The 11,395-nt window shown below is 41.4% G+C and overlaps 1 protein-coding gene across 1 annotated transcript; it reads right to left on the bottom strand.

Moving 5' to 3' along the window:
• Positions 1-1,681: 1,681 nt before the first annotated feature.
• LOC135514319 (osteoclast-stimulating factor 1) lies at positions 1,682-11,298 on the bottom strand. The gene is made up of 10 exons (XM_064937713.1): positions 11,129-11,298; positions 5,528-5,574; positions 5,381-5,431; positions 5,073-5,136; positions 4,756-4,809; positions 4,411-4,518; positions 4,155-4,204; positions 3,742-3,820; positions 3,288-3,386; positions 1,682-2,794 (listed from the first exon to the last, which is right to left on the bottom strand). The coding sequence occupies exons 1-10, from the start codon at positions 11,160-11,162 to the stop codon at positions 2,736-2,738; spliced, it is 645 nt and encodes a 214-aa protein (XP_064793785.1). The 5' UTR covers positions 11,163-11,298; the 3' UTR covers positions 1,682-2,735.
• Positions 11,299-11,395: the final 97 nt, after the last annotated feature.

The raw sequence follows: 11,395 nt of genomic DNA, 5'->3' as shown, positions 1-11,395 counted from the left end.
AGACGGCCTACAGGGAGGAGGTGAGGGCCCTCGGAGTGTGGTGTCAGTAAAATAACCTCACACTCTTCGTCAACAAAACAAAGGAGATGATCGTGGACTTCAGGAAACAGCAGAGGGAGCACCCCCCTATCCACATTGACTGGACAGTAGTGGAGAAGGTGGAAAGTTTTCAGTTCATCGGCGTACACATCACGTACAAACTGAAATGGTCCACCCACACAGACAGCGTGGCGAAGAAGTCGCAACAGCGCCTCTTCAACCTCAGGAGGCTGAAGAAATTTGGCTTGTTACCGAAAACGCTCACAAACTTTTACAGATGCACAATCGGGAGCATCCTGTCGGGCTGTATCACCGCCTGCTACGGCAACTGCTCCGCCCACAACCGTAAGGCTCTCCAGAGGGTAGTGAGTTCTGCACAACGCATCACCGGGTGCAAACTACCTGCCCTTCAGGACACTTACAGCACCCGATGTCACAGGAAGGCCGAAAAGATCATCAAGGACAACAACCACCCGAGCCACTGCCAGTTAACCCCGCTACCATCCAGAAGGCGAGGTCAGTGCAGGTGCATCAAAGCGAGGACCGAGAGACTGAAAAACAACTTCTATCTCAAGGCCATCAGACTGTTAAACAGCCATAACTAACATTGAGTGGCTGCTGCCAACATACTGACTCAAATCTCTAGCCACTTTAATAATAACAATTTGGATGTAATAAATGTATCACTAGTCACTTTAAACAATGCCACTTTATATGTTTACATACCCTACATTACTCATCTTATATATATATATATATATATATATATATATATATACTGTACTCTATACCATCTACTGCATCTTGCCTACGCTGCATGGCCATCACTCATCCATATATTTATATGTACATATTCTTATCCATTAATTTACACTTGTGTGTATAAGGTAGTTGTGAAATTGTTAAGATTACTTGTTAGACATCACTGCACGGTCAGAACTAGAAGCACAAGCACTTCTCTACACTCGCATTAACATCTGCTAACCATGTGTATGTGACCAATAAAATTGGATTTGACATTTGCAAACAAATTGTTTTACTGTGCCCAGTTGCACAGACTTTTATGGTCACACAAGGTGCCACCGATTGAATCAAATTGAGTAGCCTAACAATTAGCCTATTTACATGGCCCCAGTTGCATTTGCAAACAAAAAAACATTAACAGTTCCACACATCTGTTTGGCCTCAAACTGTAATTTCAGCTATAATGTTGATATCATGTATGTTCAGTCTTTGCATCCATAGCTCTATGAATTTGAGAGTGGTTACATTTCTCCAGGCCCATCCCTCAGCTTTTTACCAAAAGGGGTGGGGGTAAATGCTTCATGGTTTCAACTGCAGATTCTAACTTTAAATAGTCTGCGATTAGTAAATGAAGTGTAATAAATCGATATCAAGTCTCGTGTGTTTAACTTTGTGATACTACTAATGATGTATGTCCCTCTGTGGGCAGTTAAAGCGCTTCAGCTTCATGTAGAAGTTTCACTAGTGTGATTGACTTTTAGCCTGTAACCATTTTTGGTATGACAATGACCATAGATCTGGGACATGGTAATTGAAATGTGCATTCTGTTACAAAAATCACAAACGCCACCTTTCTATTTCTCTAAAACAATCCCATCATCCGTCTTTCATAGGCAGGTCATTAGATACAATTATTTTATTGCATAGCTGACAGGAAAGACAAAGCAGATAAGACAGAACAGATCAACAGTGAACACATCTTTATGAAAGACATCAGATCAGGTGACTTATTCACATACACACCTGTAGACAAATTATATCTTTACAGCTTCACATAAGGCACTTTTAGTGACATATCTTTTAACAGTGGAGCAGTGGGTCAGTGTGAACAACATACAGTACATGAAGAAAATGCACTGTCATTTTCTTTCTACAGTATAGATAGAAAGAAAATGCAGTGGCAATTTACTAATCAATCGCCAGTGAAGTGAAGACATTGGGGAAGAAAATGTTTTGCACAGCACACCTAATATTACAGTATTCCATGAGAGATGACATGATTGGAGACAGTAAAACCCAGCCCGTGGTTATTTGAAAGTTAACATTTGACAATGCAGACAATTATTTGACAGACAAATACATGCATTCTAATGACTATGAAGTTGGTTTTAGAATGAGGTTAAGTTAAGGCAGGATGAAGATTGGCATGATACTGGAAATCATCTCTGTGCTTACTAGTGCCAGAGAGAAATAAATCTGACTCAACATGGTCATTTCCTGCAACACCTGCGATGCAGGTTCAGACCACCTTCAATGGGGGATATGATTGGTCCAGGAGATATTTGTAGGTATTAAATCGCATGTCAATCTCTCTGGTGTCAGCAATCACTGACTCTCCTGCAGATAGCGCGACAGTGGAACCATGCTATTAGTTCCCTTAGAACAGCCAATCATCTACCAGAATTGAATAATAAAGACGTCACCTCTCCACGGCCCTAAGGTTTTAGAAATTCCATGTTCCATTCACATTGTTAATTATATGTCTTGTATTACTTTAATTACAATTGTTTTTCAGAATGTTGAACAAATGTTCAGAAAATATTTGGAAAAATTGGAATGGTATCCGAACTCCTTCTCCCTCCCCACCCAGCTAATAAATGTCCCACACACTGCAAACTCCCCCCATCCCATGAGAGACAGGCCTGAGATATTCCCCCCCTTTCGGAGTGGGCTCAGTCAGAGTCTTCATCGTCAAGGTATTCATCGGCGTTGCTGTGTGTACGTGTGATATCTGTAATAGAACAAATCGGAAGGAAGAGCTTAGACCAGTAACACTGGTAGGAGATTCAATTACATTTCATGGAATTAAAAAAACATTTCCTCTAAGGGACCCATGATTGCAAAAGTACAACTATGTTCCAGTATGGACTGAACAGTTCTTTGTTGGGGGTTCCTCGTTTTGTCATCTTGCATTCTTAGTAGTGTTATTGAAATGCATGAAATGTATTAAATCTATAAATAAACATGGTGAAAAATAAGCACTAAAGCATATAAATAAACGTGTCTAAATGGGAAATGATCATGAACAGTCAATCAAGCTGATTGACTGTGACAATAAGGGCCCGTTTCACAGATACAGATTAAGCATGGTCATGGACCAAGAAACATGTGCAATAGAAGATTCCCTACTGAAAGTACTTTTGAGTCCCGGGACTAGGGCTTTCATCAGTTTCCGGGAAAACTAAATAGCGTAAGGCTTCCACGTTCTGGCCTAATTGACTCACTGCCTCCTTGTTTCCTCTTGATGAGAGAGGCACACTGGGCATTGGTGGCCATCTCCAGAGCCAGCTTCTTCTCATTGTTTTTAATATCCATCCTGGCATCTGAAACACAAATACAGAAATAAACACAAATATAGAAAATGATTAACATACAAACAACCAGACATGCTCATACTAGGGTTATGGTCAATTCTAAATGGAACTCAGTCAATTCAGGAAGTAAAAAATAAAGAAAAAAATGCTTATTTTGAATACATTTTTAATCAGTTAAAACAGGAGAAGGTATGTGTCTAATTTTATATTTCAAATTTATATCACTTTCTGAATTGACTGACTTCGATGTGAACTGAGCCCCAAACCCTGGCTCATACACACACAGAGATGGGAACCTAAACAGGAAAAGAGCAACAACAAACAAAAAGAGATGGAACTTGAAACGAAAGGTAGACGGGCTTACTCTTATTCAGTAACATCTCCACTATGTCGGAGTATCCCTTCCAGGCGGCAGCATGCAGAGCAGTGTCTCCCAGTTTATTCTGCAGCGGAACAGAACAGCCGACATGTCAAAGACCTTACTCATCACATTTTTTTGCATAATTCTCACCATGTAGGGACAGTTTCCCAGACACAGATTAAGCCAAGCACTGGACTAAAATGCATGCTCAATAAAGAATCACCTTTGAAATACTTATATATATATATAAAAATAAGTTAATCTAGTCCTGGACTTGAGTCTAAATAGAGTCTTTTGAGTTTAATACTGTATGCATCAATCGCATACAGCCCAATTAGGCTGTACATTTTTTTGGGATCAATCATAAGAATTTGCCTGAAACCGCATTTTCCAAATGTGTAAACTGTTCTTCTCACCTGCTGGTTCAACTCAACGCTAGACTGCCCCAGCAAGATCTCCACCACATCTGTCACAAAAATTACAACACAACATAAAACTGTCATACATCTCACAACAGCGTGTGTGTGTGTGTAGGCTGACATGCATTTGCGCTGTCATTCAAGAAAAAAAACAAAGCTGAGTGCGTGTGAGCGTTGGCGCATTTGTGTGAGTGCATGCGTCTGTGCAACGATGCATGTGTTGTGCTGTGTGTGTAGTAGACAGATCTGTTACCTTTGTGTCCTCCGTGGCATCCCCAGTAGAGGGCAGTATTCCCAGCTTTGTCCAGTCCATTAATTCCCACTTTGTTCTCCAGACACTCAAGTAGCCAACTCAGATTGCCTGCGTCCCACAGCCGCAAAAATGTAAATACACACAAATAAACATGGGTATGCAAATGAAGCAAGCATCACACCATTCAAATTCATACAGGTTATAGAAGGTGTATAGTAAACAAACAATCAAAATGTAGTTTGTTATCGAACTATATAGTAGGTTTAGATTATTGGTGGTGCGGTGCACAAGATTTGCTAATTGGGAAGAGTGAATGACGCAGCGGGCCTCTTTTTGGTGCCTCACCTCGTTTAGCTGCCTCGTGCATTGGGTTGTCAATGGACTCTGCCTGCTCGGCCACTGTGGGTTGGGGAAGTCAAAGAGAAAAGTGTGATTTCAACAGAGCAACATGCTCCTTTGAAAACCACAGTTAGGGCACGAATCTATTAAGGGGCGCCTAGAATAATCAAACACATAGAACGTGTTTTCTCAATCTAAAGACAAGTTAATGGAATAATGCATTTACTGACATGGATGGGCACCTCTTTTGCGATACAACTTCAACCTTACGATGAAACTTGTCATACGACATATCACATACAGTGAATGGTTTGTTTACTCACCATAATTGCTTGGGATGAGGCCAGTTCTTCCCCTGCAGGTTCCCTTCCACCAATTGCTGTCACTCTAAGGATGACAGACAGGCAGTGAGAGCCAATAACAATACAGAATGCTTGCATCCAATATCTCAGAGGTGAGAGAAAAGACAGACAGAAAGAGAGAAAGAGAAAAGGAGTATGGGATACAGGAAAGACAAGAGATGTAGGGAAAAACAATTGAGGATTTTTTATTTTTATTTTTTAAGAGTGCCACACAGACAGAATAAATGAGTGAAAGGGAGAAAAGTGGACAGGTGGACACGGTAACTTACCGTATCAGAGATATACAAGATGTCTCCCTCTTCAAAGTAGAGCTCATCTGGCTGAAAAGCAAAAAATAAATAATACCATCTCTAATTTGGATTGGTGTGAGGCAGAGTGAAGGGACTAGACCAACCAATAGGAAAAGAAACACTAACCGTTCGGGGGTCAAAGGTGAACATGGCTCGGAACACCTTGACCTGGCCTAAAAGAGAACAGAGAGGAAAAGGAACATGAGTTTGAACGTATACAACTGTGCAGCGGGTCTCTCTCTCTCTCACACAGTTGACAGTACACAGCACAAAAAGATCCAGACATGCTATCACACACATTTTCCGACATTTCAGATTTTGTTCTATCAGATCCATTTACACAGTGAACAGACATTGGGTCCTCATCCACACACTCCAAGGCTACAGGCCTTAGGGCCTCTGAAGACACACTGTACTAGCTTGTCTCAATCCCAGGGGTAGGATGTTACCAGATTGGTGTTAAGAGAAAGCTAAACTAGTTCATAGGCACAGAGAAACCAGGGCGGTATTCATTAGGCACAAAACTGAGTGAAGGGGATACCTGCAGGCCTTCTTGTCCAAAAATGAACATCAAATGAACATGACTCAGGGATAAAGAAACACTGTTCATGCAGAAACTGAACAAAATGGGAATCAATTAGCGAACTGAAAACACTGGAGTATGCAAGCCTTTATACTGCTTTCTGAGTGTAACACCTGTTTTACACTAGTGTATACACCCTTATGTTATACTAGGGAAATTGTGTTTCCATAGCTAGGGCTAACAGTGAGGACTTGTGAAGAGCAGAATCAACAACCTCTGCATAATTAAAACAGTTACTTTGTGAGAAGGCGTTATAGTTTACAGTTAGCCATTACGTAACTGAAAGCTGAAAAATACCAGTGGCCTGGCTTTGGCCCCAAATGAGAGCAGGTCCGCCAGAACCATGGCCCAGGAAGACATGGGTGCCAACCCACGTAGATGAAAACAGAAAAGTCTGAGCCTTTTGGGGTGAAACACTGGGGTAAATCTTATATGGAAATGCGCCAGAGATTTTCTCTCTGTATACACCCTGACTGAGCCACACATTGTTCCAGAGAGAAGCTGCAGTTGAGTTCATAGACAAACCCTGCTTTATTCAGCTCTGTTCCCGGAGTGGTTCTGCAGGCCCCATCCTGCCCCTGTGAAAACTCTGGGGCCTGTGCCGACTAGCCCGCCCACAATACTCTCAGCCTCACAGTCTGAGCTTGCTATGCAGCGGTAATTCACAACAGACAGAACCCAGGACATAGCTGGCTAGCTGAGAGGCTACAACTCTATTTACATTTTAGTTTTTAAATATATGTTTCTAAGTAACTTTAGTACAGTGTAGGGCAAGCACCTGGATAATTAAATGCCTGTGTGTGTGGGGGGTGCTAAGCAGCTTTGGGCAGGCACAGGCTTGTGGGGCTCTGTATTTCAGGAATGATTCATTCCTGGTTCAGGAAAAACCCCAAAGGTAGGCCTAAATCAGAATGACAGTCTTCATGTTAGTAACAATCTCGAATTTAAAAAAGGTTAAAAGAAAAAAATAGAAAAACAAAAAGCAAAACTTTGGTGAGTGAGTTTATACAATGTCAAGGGGTCAACTGCTTTGTGCATGTTACCACCATGGCATTTCCAGTGCCCCAGTGTCTGTAAATTAGACATGTTGACGATGAGTATCACGTGTCTCCTCTCTAACACCCAGGATGCTCTGATTCAAACTCCCATTAGACAGCTCTGCAAACGTTATAATGTTAAAATACTTTCGTTGCTCGCCGAATATGGAGTGTTGCTGTTCAACTATCTCCGTTACGGCCGGTATTGTACTTCCAAAAAAAAGGTAAATATAAAAATGTAGAGGCAATCGATAAAAATGCTTATTCGGCACATCCATTCTATCACTCATCCGTGCCACGCACAGGTCGGAAGTCTCCAACAGCTCAATACATTGGATGTTCCGCCCTGATTTAACTTTCATTGTTGATTTGTTTATCTTTCATGGAAGATTCTTCGTCCATAAAATGAAGTGGGCAGAGAACAAACCCCCTTTTCACATTATTTAAGATATAATTAAAATATTTTGAAATGATCAGTAAATGTAAAAACAAAAAAGCATCTTGATACGTAATACCCCTGTATGTTAGGTTTATGTACTCTTGTTTGTATATGTCTGTTTTTTTTTGTATTTGTTGCGTTCATAATAAAACACAAATAAATAATAATAAATCAAATAAAACGTTAGATGTTCCGAAAAGGCATTTTTTTCAGTTGCTTGTACATTTTTATTTTCACATACCGGACGTAACGGGAGTAAATGAAGATAATTTCTCAGCGAAACGCCATATTTGGTGAGTAAGGTAGGGTTTTCACTAACAATGAATTCATGAGAAGGTCCGCCCCCATTCATTTTCAACGAGGGCACGCAAAGAAATGTGCGGGGAGAGGTGAGCGGCGAGAACTCTGCTATCCGAGCGGTAAAAAAAGTTGACCTCGGCTCTACTTTATGCAAATGTTAAGTGAAGTGTTGGAGCGAAGCACCGTCAAGAGGAGGCGCCGCTTCTGGTCAGAACCCATTGTATATTTTGACATAACGCTTGCAGAGCTGTGTAAATTGCAGTTTGAATCTGAGCTTCCGGGGCCCGGTTTCACATTAGCGATGGAATTTAGCCTTACGTGTGTTTTAATTATGCATCTTTCCTACAATGACCGAAGCTGTAGCACGCGTTTCCCAAAACACAACGCAGAGAGAACGGTCGCTAAGAGTGTGTTGTTAGAGAATGTGTCAATACCGATAGGATCGAATGTAAGGGAGCGCTGCTCTCGGGTTAAGCTTCTCCATTAAAATTTTACTTTAGAATTATTTCACAATACTGACGAGGGATCAGCTCCTAGAGAGAGAGATTACCACCTATAGCTGCAAATATTGAGGCGGCTTATTCTAATGCTTAGATAAAAATGCACTAAATCGTAGATTTGACAAATCATTGCGCATATTAGGCTACACATCATGAAATATATTGAGCCAAATTACAGACAGTTGCAAAATAGAACAATTGATTGAACAAATGTATTTAAATATGATTGAAATAGGCCTATAGCCTACTGTTTATTTGAATAAAGTTTTTAATTTGCCTGGTTACCCAAACCCCTTGCTCTGGCCAAACGCTATGCCACGCCCACGGATGTTAGTTTCTTCTCCGCCTTGAGGGGATTCGGCTCAAAACAAAAGTGATGTAATTAAGCACAAGGAGCAATGAGTAGGATTCAAATGAATTTGTATGTGTCTTATGCTCCATAAACAACATGTGTACACTAACAGTGAAACGATTACTTACAGGCCCTTCCCAACAATGCAGAAAGAGGGAAAAATAAATAAAAATAAGAAATACAATAAATGGTTTCATGAGCTGAAATAAAGGACTCCAGAAACGTTCCGTATGCACAGAAAGCTTATTTCTCAATTTTTGTGCACAAATTTGTTTACAACGCTATTAGTAAGCATTTCTCATTTGCCAAGATAATCCATCCACCTGAAAGGTGTGGCATATCAAGAAGCTAATTAACATCACCATCATTACACTGGTGCACCTTACACGGGGGACAGAAGGCCCTAAAAAAACTAAATGTGCAGTTGTCACAACAGAATGCCAGAGATGTCTCAAGTTCAGAGAGCATGTAATCGGCCTGCCTACTGCAGGAATGTCCACCAGAGCTGTTGCCAGAGAATTGAATATTAATTTCTCTCCCATAAGTCACATCCTGTAGTCCTAGTTCACCCACGACTCCAACACCATCACGTTTGCTTACGACACAACGGTGATAGGCCTGATCACCGACAACAAAGAGACAGCCTATAGGGAGGAGGTCAGAGACTGCCAGGACAACACTCTCTCCCTCAACTACAGGAAAAGGAGGGCTGAACACGCCCCCATTCACATCGACAGGGCGGTAGTGGAGCGGGTCGAGAGCTTCAAGTTCCTTGGTGTACACATCAACAAATTATCATGGTCCAAACACACCAAGACAGTTGTAAAGAGGGCATGACAACATCCTCAGGAGTCTGAAAAGATTTGGCATGGGTCCTCAGATCGACCAAAAAGTTATACAGCTGCACCATCAAGAGCATCCTGACCGGTTGCATTACTGCCTGGTATGGCAACCGCTCGGCATCCGACTAAGGCGCTACAGAGGGTGGTGCGTACGGCCCAGTACATCACTGGGTCCAAGCTTCCTACCATCCAGGACCTATATACTAGGCGGAGTCAGAGGAAGGCCCCCAAAAAATTCAAAGACTCCAGTCACCCAAGTCAGACTGTTCTCTCTGCACCGCATGGTCGCTCCGGCACCGCTTGCCAAGTCGAGGTCGAAAAGGCTACTTAAAAGATTCTACACCCAAGCCACAAGAGTGCTGAACAAGTAATCAAATGGCTAACTGGACTATTTGCTTCTTTTCATTAAAAAAAATGGACATACTGTTTTATCTATGCATAGTCACTTTACCCTTACATAACCTTATTTACCTCGATTAACCTGAACCCCTGCAAATTGACTTGGTACTGGAACTTACTGTATATAGCCTCGTTATTGTGTCACTAAATAAACCAAAGTAAAAAAATATATATATTTTCTTAGCTGCATTGTTGGTTAATTAAGGGCTTGTAAGTATTCCACGGTAAGGTCTACCTACACCTGTTGTATTCAGCGCATGTGACAAATACAATTGTATTTGATTTGAGACAGGAGCTCCTCAGTCACCGCTTTTGCCCGTTCACGTCACGGGCCATAAGACCGGTGCCCCGCGCCTCAGCATAATCGAACACGCCCATTGGCAACTTTAATTGTAGTCAACTTTGCTCTGAAGTTATCGGCGGACACACACAGACAGAGTTAAAGAACGCGATTATATGTTTAGCGTAGATATTCAGTGTATAAAGTGACGCGGGAGGGCAAAAAAAGTCTAAAGACGAGCTTTGATGTTCTACGACTGGTCTGAGGCAGACATTAGATTACGAGCGTTTAAGTGCAACTTTAATAACGATGGTTTTTGGAAACATGTGTGTGTATGAGCAGTTCAATTAACTTAGCCTAAATATATTTTGGGGGATATCGGACTTTAGACGACAGATAAGTCACGTCATGCTCATCGTCGACTAATCTGACATTTCCGACTTGCTAACTGTTTGTAGTTATACACGTGCCGCGTTCAACCAGTTGCGGCATTTCGCACAGACACTAGGGCAGGTTTCCAGTACTGAACCACAAGTGCAATATGTAGCTAACCATATAAAATGTTTAACATTGTCTTAAGCAACTCCACACAACTTTCTAGAAGTTTTTAGGATGGGACTGCACACATTGCAAGCAACTGTGCATTTTGTGTGTGGCCAGCCTGATAACGTCAGCTAGTTAACTTGCATTACTGTGAAATGGGGAAGTCACGTTAGCCATGATGACATAGCCATGGGATCTACATCTAGCTAGATAATTTTGTATCTAGCTAGTTCGTAAAGATAGACAATAAGGATGACAGTGAGAAAAGGACAGAGACAACTGAAATCTGACTGAAATGTTCAATTATTCAAGGAGATTACTGGTCAAACATTTGGCTAGCTAGGTGTGTTACACTTGCTTGATGCCGGGATGGAAGAGGAAGTTTCAAGTAGCTAACGTTAGTTAGCTTAACGTGTTCTAGCTCATTATCACGCAGTTAATCGAATACTTACCTGGTTTGGCTGGCTTGGGAGGCGGTTTGGACATTTTCAGACTTTAAAGAGTAGCTACGCGGTATCTTTTCTGAAAAAGTTGCTTACCGTCCTAAAATAAGAGGTACTGTCTCACTTCCAATAAGGAAGTAGGCTACTGTCTGACAGAACTAGCTACGCGGAAAACTAGAAGTGCGCATGCCCACTGAGAAATTACTAATATTTTGGTTAGTCTGAAATAAAATATGTTCTAGTAGCTAGGTAATATAATTGGATAGAGTTGTATTA

This window comes from Oncorhynchus masou, chromosome 25 (genome assembly GCF_036934945.1).
Source record: "Oncorhynchus masou masou isolate Uvic2021 chromosome 25, UVic_Omas_1.1, whole genome shotgun sequence".
Lineage (NCBI taxonomy): Eukaryota > Metazoa > Chordata > Actinopteri > Salmoniformes > Salmonidae > Oncorhynchus > Oncorhynchus masou.
This window is presented reverse-complemented; position numbering and strand designations above follow the sequence as displayed.